The 14,351-nt window shown below is 39.6% G+C and overlaps 2 protein-coding genes across 3 annotated transcripts in view; one reads left to right on the forward strand and one right to left on the reverse strand.

Moving 5' to 3' along the window:
* Positions 1 to 6,598, forward strand: part of LOC128878771 (tropomyosin-1) — a 9,447-nt gene extending 2,849 nt beyond the window's left edge. The window contains exons 2-8 of one of the 2 annotated variants that reach the window (XR_008457478.1): positions 1,617 to 1,907; positions 2,177 to 2,310; positions 2,399 to 2,587; positions 2,665 to 2,740; positions 3,531 to 3,663; positions 4,466 to 5,268; positions 6,207 to 6,598. Coding sequence is in view for 1 of the 2 variants with exons in the window: in XM_054127266.1 (XP_053983241.1) it covers positions 1,668 to 1,907; positions 2,177 to 2,310; positions 2,399 to 2,587; positions 2,665 to 2,740; positions 3,531 to 3,663; positions 6,207 to 6,289 (855 nt within the window). In the remaining variant the exon portion in view is untranslated. The remainder of the gene's footprint in view (positions 1 to 1,616; positions 1,908 to 2,176; positions 2,311 to 2,398; positions 2,588 to 2,664; positions 2,741 to 3,530; positions 3,664 to 4,465; positions 5,269 to 6,206) is intronic. The other variant, XM_054127266.1, reaches the window with a different exon arrangement.
* Positions 6,599 to 9,757: 3,159 nt separating this feature from the next.
* LOC128878769 (protein AF-9) lies at positions 9,758 to 14,265 on the reverse strand. Its single transcript, XM_054127263.1, has 3 exons — positions 13,690 to 14,265; positions 13,330 to 13,598; positions 9,758 to 13,253 (listed from the first exon to the last, which is right to left on the reverse strand). Exons 1-3 carry the CDS (start codon positions 13,826 to 13,828, stop codon positions 11,436 to 11,438), a joined length of 2,226 nt encoding a protein of 741 aa, XP_053983238.1. The 5' UTR covers positions 13,829 to 14,265; the 3' UTR covers positions 9,758 to 11,435.
* Between the last annotated feature and the right edge of the window lie 86 nt (positions 14,266 to 14,351).

Consider the following 14,351-nt stretch of genomic DNA (forward strand, 5'->3'; position numbering starts at 1 on the left):
ATTTTCATGCTCCTCCCTTCTGATTACAAAGGTACAGCTATACGATAGATGTGCGTTAATCTCATCAATTTTAGTGTTAACCGCGTACAAGCCGAGGACTCGCTGTATTCGCAGGATGTAACCGCGAGGTGCCGGCCGATGATTTCGTAAATGCTATTAATACGCGGCAGTTAGATCGAATGTCGGTCGTCGGTGGCGGCCAAGTAAAGCCCGTTCTTCTGGGTTACACGCTCGTGCTTTTTGGCCTCCTCGCCTCGCGGCCTCAGCAAACGCTGGTCCGCCGTCCTCTCTTCTTCGTCGTTCCGCGCATATTTATAGAGCCTGCCTATGGATGCTATTTCCGTAGACTCGCCGACCGTGCTCTCTCCTCTTCGCGGCACGGAGGCTGGACGGTATCATCCGGCCGATTATGACTCGCAAAACTTTGCGGGGATCGTCGAAATATGCGAGCCTTGCCGCTACGCCCGCGCTTTATCCGACCGCTCCTCTATTTTCAGGGTTAAAATCGGAGATCTCGAATGTCAGACGGAGCACATCGTGTCGAGGGATCGAAAGCCGCGGTGCTTCTCGAACTACGGTCAACCTGAATCGTTGGTGGATCCGTGAGATCTCGTCAACAGTAAAATATGGAGGACCTCGATGTCGAAATTAAGGAAGACAGAAGTCAGGGAGGAATTTTTTTAAATCAAATGGATGAATGAAAATTTTTTAATTTTTAGTATGTTACGATACTGTCTCAGAGATGTTATGTCAAGGGCGAGACGTGAGAAACCTTGACGATCAATTTGGAAGAGAAAGAAGTATTGGGTTGTCTGGAAAGTCCATGCCGATTTCTATGTAGTAGGCGGTACAGGTCTGAATATATCGGAATGGTTGAAAACAACTAACATGTGGATATCCCTTAGAAGGTGGAAAAATTGTGGAACAAAATGGTACATATATAATTCAATAAATGTATATCGAAATTCAAACGTGTCTTTGAATATTTCTTAAAAATTGCCACGAACTTTCTGGACAACCTAAAATTTTCGAGAGAACTTTTTAAAAATCAAGCGAGTGAATGGAAATTTGTTTATCTTTGTCTATGCAAGATTATGTCTCAACCAAAAGTTTTAAAAATTTCTATCCAACTATTTAGTTTCTAGAGATCCTCAGAGAGAAACCCTTTTAGAAGTGTACGACTGGTTATCCATCCTTCAGAACTAAATCTAGAGCTTGAGCATTCTCTGGAATATTTGGTCCAGTAGCTACTTTCTTACGAACAAGTAAGAATCACTCCGCAGTTTGGTATAAATAAATTCATGAACACTCAGAGTCTCACAGACGATACAACTTCAAGTGTTTCCAAAGTTTCTGTTAAAGTTCATACGATGAACCCTTGATTCACGTTGAAATTCACATACCAAACATTGACGGTGATACTCTCGACGAGTAAAGACACAAATTATTTATTCGCCAATCACGATCAATCGACCAATTTTACTGTCGACCCCCGAAAGATTGCTTGTCGGTTCGAGCAAAGGTCCGCGTCATCCCCAATTTCCAACACAAGTTCGAAGGACCAATCGGGAAGGTTAATTGATAATCTGAAATAAAATGAATGTGGGCAATTTCAGCGAACTCGATAGTTTCTCGAAGGAAGCCGGCAAAAGCAAAAGGTCGCCACCATGGACGCGATCAAGAAGAAGATGCAAGCGATGAAGCTTGAGAAGGACAACGCGATGGACAAAGCCGACACCTGCGAGGGTCAGGCGAAGGAGGCGAATATGCGCGCGGACAAGGTCAACGAGGAGGTCAGCGACCTGCAGAAGAAGCTCACCCAGGTGGAATCTGACCTTGATACCAACAAACGGAACCTGGAACAGGCCAACAAGGACCTGGAAGAGAAAGAGAAAGCTCTTACCAACGTGAGTGTCATTCGTAATGTTCCCTCGAGCGATCAAACGTTCGACTCCAGCTGCGGTTGCTCCAGTTTGTCTTGGAACGAGTCCAACTCCAAGTTTCACGCGGGGACGTTTTATTTTAGTCTTGTCATCGAACCTGGCACTCTCCTCTTTTAAGATCGATGACTCAGTCCAGCGAAGCTTTGCGAAATCGTCTGGTTTCTCCCTTGTCTTTCGCTTTTTCCCCCATTTAAAGAAACAAGGGTTCGGTGAGTCACGTTGATGCGTTTCAGGCTGAATCCGAGGTCGCTGCTCTGAATCGCAAAGTCCAGCTGATTGAAGAGGACTTGGAACGCTCCGAAGAGCGACTCAACACCGCCACTGCCAAGTTGGCCGAAGCGTCCCAGGCCGCTGACGAGTCCAGCCGGTATTTATCTGATGAAACAAATGAAAACAATTAATTTTTGTACGAGGAATACGCTCGATAGTCGATCCTAAACTCGCGTTAATTCCAGTATGTGCAAAGTATTGGAAAACCGCGCGCAACAGGATGAAGAGAGGATGGATCAGCTGACGAACCAGTTGAAGGAGGCGCGTCTCCTCGCTGAGGACGCCGATGGAAAATCTGACGAGGTATCGCGAAAGCTGGCCTTCGTTGAAGACGAGCTGGAAGTCGCCGAGGATCGAGTCAAGTCCGGTGAAGCGTAAGTGTTTTCTTTTCCTACGGTGATTCAAACCTAAGGAACGCAATCGGAGTAGGAAACATTTTTCGATTTTGCAGCAAGATCATGGAGTTGGAGGAGGAGTTGAAGGTTGTCGGTAACAGCTTGAAGTCTCTCGAGGTTTCTGAGGAAAAGGTGAGTTCTTCGTTTCCGTATTCGCCTCGACTAAACAGAGAGCCGTTTGTTTTTTTTAATTACAAAATTAAGAGTTTAGGACTGAAAAATGATTCTCATTCGTATTTTAATATTACAATGGTTGTTCACCTATTTGTTTTCGGATATAACGAAAAAAAAATTGTAGGAATACTTGTATCGCCATCTAGCAGTGAACAAGCCAAACTAATCGGCAACAAACTTGGGCGTTTTCCCGGTAGAGGGCGACAGAGGTATTTGTAGTTTTTTGTTGTTGATATATGTAAAAACAAACATGTGAACATTCATTGCAATATTAAAATATGAATGAGAATCATTTTTGAGCCCTGAACTCTTAATTTTTCAATTAAAAAAAACAAATGGCTCCATCTACTATTGACAGGGGAACTATTCGAGGACAAACTTGAGCGTTTTCCTGATAGAGGCGCTGATCATACTCCGAAAATAGTTCAGTTGTTCGCCGCTAGATGGCGGCACCAATTTCACGCGGGAAATTTGAATTTCTTTTTATTTGATTACATGAAAGTTAATTAGTTTTTCAATTAATTTATATTTCACTGTAAAGGACTGGCAAAGTGGCCGTGTCAATATCTTCTGTACATTCGAACATGACCAAAAGAAGGGTAGAAAACATTTATATAAGCATTTTATTAAAAATATTGTAACCATTTCTAAGATTTACCAAGATACAGAATTTTTAATTTAATTTCGTAAAATAATAAAGTCAACGAAACGAATACAAATTACTTTACTCATAATTGGGTGGTTTCAGGCTAACCAAAGAGTCGAAGAATTCAAGCGACAACTCAAAACTTTGACGGTGAAACTAAAGGAAGCGGAGGCTCGTGCCGAGTTCGCCGAGAAGACTGTCAAGAAACTGCAAAAGGAGGTCGACAGGCTCGAAGGTGGGCTCGAATGTTTTCCTCTAATGTTACGCGAAGCATTTGTGCTCGTATGCCTCAAATTTCCAAGACCAGGCGATGGATTTAGATTTTCGTATAAATGCTACGATTGCGAAATGCGTTGTTAGACTGTTTTGCTCTGAGCTCAGATAACCGTGACGTAATTTGGCAAAATGACAACGACACCTCTACGGAGATGGAATCAAAGTTTCGTGGTCGAACTGCCAACGTTGAGCAAAGTCTAAAATGTTCTAACAAAAAATATTACAACGAATCAAAAGTATTCCAATTTTTCTTTATATTTCTCACATTCGCTATCAGCGTCACCATGTTCTCCATGATTTCTCTAAATTGATAGAATCAGAAATACAGTTGTAGTTAATACTAAAAGTAGCAAACCATGTTGGTCGTTTTCAAAATTCTTAAAAATTATGAAACCTGATTTCTTTTTAATTTATTCGAAACGGTAAATTCGTTTGGTCCTTCTTCGCTTCAATATAAATTATATTCTAGTACTTTGAACAAGCACGCGGTGATCTAAAAGGCTACGAAATGGAATATCAAAGAAAAATCAAAGAAAACTTTTGATTTACATTAATAATTACCAACAATCGAAAATAATTATCTAATTTAACGTTACGCTCGTCCGTGGGAGTCGGGATATGAGAGATTCATTTACGAAACAGTATTCATTTTTACTAGTAACAATTATTCTATAGTTACAGAGATTGCGAAGGGTAGTGTTCGTTATAAATTTCCGTGATAATGACACATCATCGTGCAACACAACTGATTTTCTTTGCAGACGTATTGCACCAGCAGAAGGAGAAACGCAAAACGATTTGCGAAGAATTGGACAAGACATTTGCTGAGCTTTCTGGCTACTAAAAAAAAAAAAAAAAAAAAACCGAAACAAAAAAAAACAAAAAATGAAACGAAATGAAAAGATCACTCATACTCGCCCGAAAACTTTCACATTTGTCCCTTACGCTCAGAAGTTTTCTTGTTTTCGTTGTCTTCTGTGTTCATCGAAGAAACTTTACCGCTTTTAGCTACGTTTTTTCCCCTTTTTTCGCTGCGACATAGCTTCCAAAGTTGGGCGTGTTTTTCTTTTTTTTTATTTTCTTTTTGTCCACTTTAACAAACATCTTTTTACAACGAAAACGCATTGTTATATGTTTCTATCGCTTTTTCTCGTACTGTTACTGCTGTTATAGAATTTGGCGAACACGCAACGTAACTTTTCACAGTTTTCACCGATCACCGAATTCTCCCCCGATTCTTTTATCGTTATGCTCACGCCATTGTTACAATCGTTGTTCGTGCCGTCCCATTTGGGATCGCTTTGCTTTATTTTTGCGAGAACGGAGCTCTTAGTATATTTTTTCGTTTACATTGAGCATTGTCCATTAATATACGCGTACATCGAACACACGAGTACACACGGCTGCTTAACAGAATTTAAGAGAAAAGATATTATACGAAAAACAAAAAAAAAAAAAAAGAAATACAAAAAAAAAATAAGCTTCGCACGTTTATGTGGGCCGTCGTACGTCAGGTACATTTGCCATCCCCTCGCAAAACTGTTTGCCTTACACTCGTGCAAAGGTATACCACACCTCACGATTCTTGCATGCTTCGAGCAAAGTGATTAACCAAACGAAGAAAATTACATTGAACATTGAGAACGATTCACAGTCGGAACAAAACAAATTGTCTGCTCCGTAGACGCAACAGTGAACGAAAATGTAGTTTTCTTCCGTAGAAATGAAATGCATTAAAAGCTACCATTTTAACGTTTGCTTTCGCACGCGTGCATATGTGCGACACGATGCTTTTTGTGCACAATTTTGTATCGTACAAACACACCGATTATACACCACGTTGTACGACGTCTGTATCGAACTAGTATGGAGATTTTTTTTTCTTAGGACGAATGCTGTTGCACCAGCACCGATCACTTCGGCGTGAACTATTTTTGCAAGTAGGGTTAACCCGTTCTTCCCATAGCCGAAATAGGAAAACGATGAATTTGACGCGTTTCGCAGTGACTTGGTTCATTAAAACGTGTAGTCGTCTGCGCTTGTCCGTTAAATGAGAGAACTTTGTGCTTCGCAACCGTCCGACCGTCTGCCATTTTCGGATCGTTCTCTTTGGAGAACAAATTTTATTTCCTATTTAAAATTGCTAATCGATGCAACGATCGATACGACTGGACAATTGAAGAAATGTTAAAAATGTGAAATTTTGCAAAATTGTAGCATCACTCGCGCTACGTTTCCACGAAACTTCATATTTTCTTTGAATGTTAAAATTCATGTAACTTCCTCTGTCCAACTTGTCAGATAATTAAACGTATCTCCATATAAATCGCGATTAGAGACTTAAAATTCTCTGTCGCGAGTACGTCGAAATCGTTTACCGGTCAGGCGCATAAAAATCGAGTAGAAAACACCGTAGGTCCGTATTGATTAGACCCGAAGGAGCCGCGATAAAGCGTTAGGAGGCAAGTCCCGCGAACTGAAAGCATTTCTGAACTTTTCCAGACGAGCTGGGCATCAACAAGGACAGATACAAGTCGCTCGCCGACGAGATGGACTCCACGTTCGCCGAGTTGGCAGGATACTAAACGATTTTTCGCCGTTCTATGCTTCGTATAACGATCGCATTGTCACGCGTGGGGATGGAACTACGATCGTTTCGCAGAAGGGACCTCGAGGACTCGACCGGAAGCCGCGCGAGCGGCGAAAGGCGCTAGGGGCTGAGGTCACGTCGGGGACTGGATGTTATTTATCTAAATTATGCTACGTTACCGCGACGAAGTTGGTCAATGTATCGCGGAGATCGTATGAAATTTTACTCTGTTACACCGTTGTACCAAATATTATTACACGAGACCCAATAAACTGCTGCAATGTGGTATGCGTTACTAATTAAACGCGCTCTTTGTTTCATCACGTTCGTACTACGTCATCCTATAAGTTCGTGTCACTTATTGTTTCAATTTATCACGCAAAGCATACCTTCGAGTGTCGAAGAAATGGAGAAATGTAATCACTAGACTGGACATTTTTATGCAAATTAATATTTGTTCGGATTCAGACGATGAATTGAGATTCAAATGAAAATATGTTTAATTTCTAAATAGTGTATAACATGTATTCGTACACCGATCAATTTCCCAAAAAACTTTTGTATGAAATTGTAGTTTCCTAACTTCTTCTTTCGTAATGAATGATATTTTACATATTCTCGGAAGTCTATAACATAGATATAGTCCAAACAACATTTACTGGTTAATATAATTTGTAAAATTAACAAAATAATGCGAAAAGTGGATAAAAGTATAGAAGCAATAAGTATTTGTAAATGTTTGGAAATTGATCGGTATACGAATACTTTTTACACCCACCCAGTATATAGATCCTGATACATCTTCCTATATTTTCACATGCCAAGTTTTTTTGTTTAATTTGAACGAAATTTGTGCCACGAACCAACGAGACGACCTAATAATTTCACCCTTTGTCCTGGACGCGAAACCTTGGATAAAAAATTCGTCGATGATGGGAGGTAGGTATTCGCTGGTCACGTGAAAACGCGAAATACGTACGGATAAATGCGATTTCCAGCGAGACTGGAATCGCACGCTACATCTACCGGTTTCTGATTCAGATACTGTCGTGATATACTTTTAGAGGCACAGTTATATAAGATGTTTATTTAGTCACCAAGGTACTTATTAAATGTACACCGAATGTATAAATGTACACCGAATGGCATATAAATTCAGCAGTACCTTCTTGTACTATATCCTCGAAAAAATCATGAATAATTATGTAATCTATACACGTTCACCGTTCACGGTTTCCTTATCTACTATTTACAACTGATATAATTCATCGGGAAATCTCGTTTCGCGCAATTGTGCATATTTATTATACAACGTTTTACCCTAAACGTCGAGTGTGCCATCCCCCCCCCCCTCCCTTCCCCCCGGGCGTTCGTATGAATAATTTTGATGAATGTGCACCTATCTATAAACACGCACGGCACACCAACATAAAATCAATTGAAACTCAAACATGCAACAAACAAACAAACAAATATACAATCCTGTCGTTTGTAAAAATATGAATATCTACAAATACAATGGAGACAAAATAGCACACACATCCAATAAACGAACATCACACATCGTTTACATATACATGTATGTATATATAGTATGTTATCACTTTGTCAGCCGTACACGTTTCGTGAACTTGAATATAGGCATTGATAATAAGTCATATTTAAACAATACTCGCCATGTCTCTGTGGAACCACACAAGTACGAAGTTTCTTGATATTGCACATTACCTCTTGATGATTATAAAAATATTCAGTGATTGATTATAATTGCGTGGAATTGTTAAATAAAAATGAATTGAATCTAATTTCGTCGAAGTTATTAGAAACTATAAAGTAAAAATAATGATGCATTTAAGAATAACAGTTACTGGTTTTCTTAAATACAAGTAGAGAATTTTATAGAAATTGTATTAAAGTTCGAAAAGGACTAAAGACTAGGGACACAATCCGATCTCAAAATTGTCTCTCATCTGTGTAAAAATGCTTATTGTATATGTTTATAGTTGAAAGAGGATCTCCTCGATCGGTTGACAATGTGATATAATATATATATTAATATACGTATACCAAAAACTGTTAACAATGAAAAAAACAACGGACACAACAATGCAAATGACATGTTAGAAAATCGCTGTTATCGAATTCCCGTCGCTAGAATAGCGTTGTCGCGACATATCACGAGGAATTTTTGTTCAAACGAGAAAATTCGGGAATACTTTGGCACGGTAGGCCAGACAAATTTTCTGTAAAGCCTCAATGGTACGTGTCGTCGGACGAAAACGCAGAAAGATGTTCAAGCTCTCGACGCGTCTTACTTTCGCAACATCAACGAAACAAACGATTAATGTCGTCCACGATCGTCGAGAACTCGAGCACTCGTAACGGAGTCCCGACACACGTATATTTGATCGACACTCGGCGCGCGTGCGGTTTTCCTAATTTAATAAATAACGCGCTGCAAAACTATACAAGACTACCATGATATTTTTTGTTTATCTAATTGTACAATCTTCGTTACCTAGACAAAGTTATCAAAAAACATTAGACTATTTGGTGTGTATCGATTGCACGCAACGTCATGACCGTTTCGCGGGGATTTCGCGATCGCGACGTTTAAACGGACAAAATGCATCAGTAAAAAAGTGCCGTGCGCGACGGTTTTCAAAAATACATTAGCACAGGAGGGACCGGGCGTCGCTTGTTTCGTTTCGCGCGATACAACGGTACATGACGCGAGTACGTGCAACTAATTCGTGGAACGAATGGTCGTTCACCTATTTTTTTTTTTCTTTTTTAAATAAATATTAAGTGCCCCAGAATGTTCACGAGGTTTTTGTTCTTAACGCTCTGGTTTCTTCGCTTGTCGAACAGATGTGGCGATCGCCATACGTTTGACACTGTGACACCGTTTAAATGATCTACTAAGCCCGTTTGGCAATGAATTTCTAAGGATTTAAACAGAAATTTCGTCTCTGACAATTTTTCTTTTTTTTTTTTTTTGTTCAAGATAGAAAACCGAAAATTCCCACGTTCACGAGGGGATAAGCGTGAATGTAATAAGATCGTTATCGCGACTAGTTCTTGTACAACAACATCGTGAACGTAATATTGATACAACCGCCGCTCGAGTGATATCAACGCTTGGTCATGCGGGAGTAAAACGGAGACGTGCCTCGAATAAAACATTTGCGGCATAATTTCCCTTGAAAGGCACGGCGTCCATAGCTAACAGCTCGAAAACGAACATAATAGTATCTGGAATATTTGCGAATATAGCTACGATCGAGAAATGATTTCCTTTCGACGTTTTTTTACGTTAATATACAATTTGACGAAACACCTTGGAAAGTATAATACAAACACGACACGCGACATCCTGTCCTTATTACAAACTTTAAGCTCTATTTATGTTTTCATCACCAGTATGGAAGATTTAATTAAAAAAGGGATATTATTATCCATCTAAAAATAACAATTTTATATTTGAGGATAAACGAAACATAATAATAACGTACAACTTATGCTAAATCTATGATTCTAATATAACGTTGAATTATGATAAGTATAATGGTTTCGCTATTGCCTAACACCCGTATTGAACATAACGCGTGGCAGTGAATTACTAGTCTAATTAATTAATAATGCATTAACAGGCGGTAAAAGATTATACTATACAGATTATATATTTAAATTGTATACTAATTCACTGATATGTACTTTCGAAACCCATCATACTAATATTAATACAGTGTCATACAAATCATACATTTGATATAAGTTGCATATTATTATTATTATTATGTTTCGTTTAATACAATCCTTGAATAAAGCATTTATATTTTTATACAGATAATAATATCCGTTGTTCGTACTACAGTCAAACAACTTTTCGTTACGGTTTTACTGATAAAATGGTCGAATGAATTTTCAACTCAAAACTTCTTTTTTTTAAATTACGAATGCAAATTCGTATGAAAACGTTGAAAGAAAAAAAAGGAATTTTTTCACGACGGCCATATTCGCTCACATTCCCAAGTATTTTCGCTAATTTTCGCGTTTATTTTCTTTACCCCTGTCAAACTTACACCTCAGCCTAATACTTAGTAAATACTTTACATAAAGATAAATAAGAAACGCCGTCATCAAATGCGTGCTACACGACGCGATAAATTATTTCAGCAAAGACTCGGAGCAAATCCCGCTTCGTTTCCAATGTAACGTGGGTATAAATACAAACGCAAAAAAAAAAAAAACAAAGACACGTCGACATTCACTGACGAATGTAAAATCATCGAATGATCGCCCCGATCGTTCTTACGTTAATACGATCGCGTATGAAAATATCAATAAATACAAGGTGTCCTTGGTTCGTGAGAATGAACCTTCGCACGTTAAATTCTACGCGAGATATCAAGAATATATCTATGTTACAAGGCAATGACGATGCAGAGAATTTCTTTTCCAAACGACCCCGATTACACCGTACGATGTAAACCTAACGATTTCAATATTTATAATATACAAAATCGAGCGAAAAAAAAAAAACAACTCAAAATACACTCGTGTCTACGTAACGTGAATAAATGCACTGCAGATCATTTCGAGAACGTTCCCCCAGAGGAACGATAAAAAGAAACCTCTATGTTACACGATGATGCAAATGTACAATTCCCGATCTGTTCTTTATACAGATTATATGTATATCACCTATGTACAAAAAAAAAATAATGTAGAAAGTAACAAGTGCTGAAAACGTGTAAAAATGTAAGAAAATAAGCTTATCTCGCGACAAAGACGAAGCCTGGAGTTGAAAAAAAAAATAAAATAAAGCAACAATAACGTCGTGTTTCGTTTTCTCGTTAATTTTTTTTTTTTTACGTATACCAGTCCGCGATCGGTTAAATTAAAACGAAAAATACGATGAATTTCAAGCGTTACACCCAGATTAAAGAAACGATATCTCCTCGCTTCGTCGAGGAGGTATTTTGTTTTTTTTTTTTTTATGTGCAACATTCTTCTGGGGTCTTATATATTACTTTATATTCTCGTGGAAGAATCTCTTGTAAGCTCAAATAACTTAGTGACTTATACATAGAATAATATGTAAAATGAAGATTGCATATACTTTAAGCTACAGACGGTCACGACGCAAAGAACTGCTGAAGGCGCTGCACTGTTCTACGATCCAGAGCGCACAGGTCAAAGTCAAACGTCTTCTTCGTGATCTCGTACTGACCGGTCTCCGCGATCACCTGAACGACTCTCTGCAGCTCTTGGTTATCCTGCAAGGTCATTATCTTTTGTTGCAAGTCTTTCAATTGGGACACATAATCCTCTGAAAACACTGGCGGCTCTCCCATGTCCGACTCGACCAAAGTACTGTTCGTTGAATCAGGCGCTACTTGCTCCGCCTCGGCCTCCACACTTTTCTCGACGATTTGCTCGGTGGCGGTACGGTCCTCCTTGTCTTTCGCGTTGTGAACCATTTCCTGATCCACCGCGACAGGCGACTGGCTGGACGAAACTGGCTCCAGAGGTGGCGACGTGGAATGACCTCGGTCCTTCTCTCTTTTCACCACGTGTTCATCATCGCCCTTGCTCTCGCTCCTCCGTTTCCTCTTACGGATTTCCTTTTCCTCCGCTTTGTTACCTTTTGGTTTTTCCCTCTTGTTCCTGTCCACCTTTTCCTTCTTCATGTCCGCTGGCATGTCAGGCGAGAGTGGCTTCGTCATCTCGGTGGGAGGTGTGGAAACCGTCAGGTTCTCCACCTCCTTTTTAACGATTGGTGGTAATTTCGGTTCGGAGAAAGAATCATCGTCGACGGATGGCGCCGAATCGCTGCTATCCCTTTTAGGCATTTCAGCCAGCAAAGTCGAGAGAGGGTTAGCCACTGGCATGTTAGGCACGTTGTTCTGCTTCTCCGTCGACGACTTTATCCTATCGCGTTTCTCCTTCTTGTCCCTTTCCTTGCTGCTGTCCCGTTTGTCTTTCTTCTCCCTCTTTTTATGCTTGTGCTTCTGCCTGTCCTTCTCGTTTTTCGCATCTTTCACCTTGTCGGATTTCTCAGTCTTCTCTGGTTTCTCTACCTTCAATAATTTCTCCTCCTTTGGTTTCTCCACCTCCTTCGGTAGCTTTGGCGATTTCCTTCCGTCTTTCACGGATTTATACTCTTGACTCTTCTCTTTCTCCGATTTTTCAGGTTTTTCCGGTTTGTCATTCTTCTTTTCATTCAATTTTAGAACCTCCTTAACGGCGGACCGTTCTCCTTCTTTATACTTGTCTTTCCGTTCCTTGTCCCTGTCCTCTTTGTGCTTCTTCTTATCCTTTTTCTTTTCGCTCTTAGAAGAATCCGCGACACTCTTCGGGTTGTCTTTCGTTTTATCCTTTTCTTTCCCTTTATCCTTCTCCTTCTCTGGGACTACTTTCTTCACCTCCTTCTCCTTGGATTTTGGAGATGCTGGTCTCTTCGCGGGAGGTAGACTCGAAGGACTGGCTGGTCTTTTTAATGAAACTGGCGACGGAGGTCTCTTGTTCGAAGGACTCGAATGACTTTTATTACTCGGACTAGAAGACCGTTTTGATTTCTCTTTACTCCGACTTTTTTCTTTAGACTGATCTTTAACCTTTTTGTCCTTTTTCTCGTCTACCTTTTCCTTTTTACTCTCTTTGTGAGGGCTATCTTTCAGTTTAGATGTTTTCTCCACCTTGTCCGACTTCTCTGTGGTAACTAACGGTTTTGGAACAGATGATTTTTCAGGTTGCACAGGCTTTTTGGGGTCCTGAGAAACCTTGGTGGGTTTCAGGGGAGTTCCAAATAATTCAGCGAAAGAATTTGATGTTTTCGATTCTACGGTTTTGTGCTTTCTCGTCTCGCTTCCGCTTAACTTTGGTTTACCGACCATAATTGGTGTCTTGTTTTCACTCTTCTCTGCTGAACTTTCAGAACTGGATACGATAACCTGTTAGCATAAAAATTTGTTGAATAGACTATAGAAACATAAAATAGCAATGGAAAGTAAAATGAAATATACTCACACCACCACCCTTCAATAATTTTCTTCTAAATTCATCTGAAGGGTTGTTAATTATTTCGGTGTGTCGTATCAGATTTGTAATAGCAGGGCCACTCGATTGTAGGTGAAGATCGTATAAAATTTCAATCTTTTTGGTTCCTTCATCCTTGTTTTTTAAGTAAATATGAATAGGAATCTCGAAACCTGCATAACCGGATTCTTTGATCTCGAATGGTGGCTCTTTTAGTACCCTCTTTGGTTTTGTGAAAGTTTCGTGCAGTTGAAAAACCACTGAATTTTAAAATAAGATACATTAGATGACATATAACTCACACCTAAGAATAAACAGACAGAGAGTAGTTAGATCAAAGAGTATATCTACCTTTCTCAACATAATGATGTATGTCAACGTTCTCAACACCCCGCACAAATAATTCCCAATCATGAGTATAACCCTGAGGGGTAGTACGCATACGTAACATCGATGAGTGCCCACATTCTAACGTAATGCGAATTGCCATTCTCTCATATGAAATTTTTAAAATGTTCTTTTCCAAAGAAAACAGGGGGTGTCAATTACCGCGGGTAAACACAGGAATTTATATTACATTTTTATTTATCTGAGTGGACGTGAATGAAAACACTGGCGAATTCTTAACCATCAAGTCCTTTACAAAACATTTGCGACGTTGAAAACCATCGTCCAGCAACTTATGCTAAATGTATAAATAATGACAGCACTTCTTTCCTAATTTTCGTACTCTTGAGATTCTGGTGCATCGTTTGGTTACACTTGTTTTGTATGAAAGTGTTAACCACCTCATTAGAATAGAATGTCGTGTCAAACGAGGAGTTCGATGGAGGCAATTCGCCTCGTCAGAGTCGAAGTAATTCTATAGTTTTCTTCGAGCTAAAACCGATTCGATTATCAACAGGTAAACTTTACACCAACGAGAACTAGTCGCCATACTCGTTACTCCGTATACTACATAGACTGAAAAAAGTTTGCATGCACCGCCATCTACTGGCGAGCATCGTATCTGC

Source organism: Hylaeus volcanicus, chromosome 6, assembly GCF_026283585.1.
Source record: "Hylaeus volcanicus isolate JK05 chromosome 6, UHH_iyHylVolc1.0_haploid, whole genome shotgun sequence".
Classification (NCBI taxonomy): domain Eukaryota; kingdom Metazoa; phylum Arthropoda; class Insecta; order Hymenoptera; family Colletidae; genus Hylaeus; species Hylaeus volcanicus.

What these genes read in the sequence shown, in the direction of transcription:
- LOC128878769 (XM_054127263.1), bottom strand. Translation starts at nt 13,828, where the DNA reads ATGGCAATTCGCATTACGTTAGAATGTGGGCACTCATCGATGTTACGT. An exon ending in ACATCATTATGTTGAGAAAG is followed by an intron (nt 13,599 to 13,689) that starts GTAGATATACTC and finishes TTTAAAATTCAG; the next exon opens with TGGTTTTTCAACTGCACGAA. An exon ending in AATTATTGAAGGGTGGTGGT is followed by an intron (nt 13,254 to 13,329) that starts GTGAGTATATTT and finishes TTATGCTAACAG; the next exon opens with GTTATCGTATCCAGTTCTGA.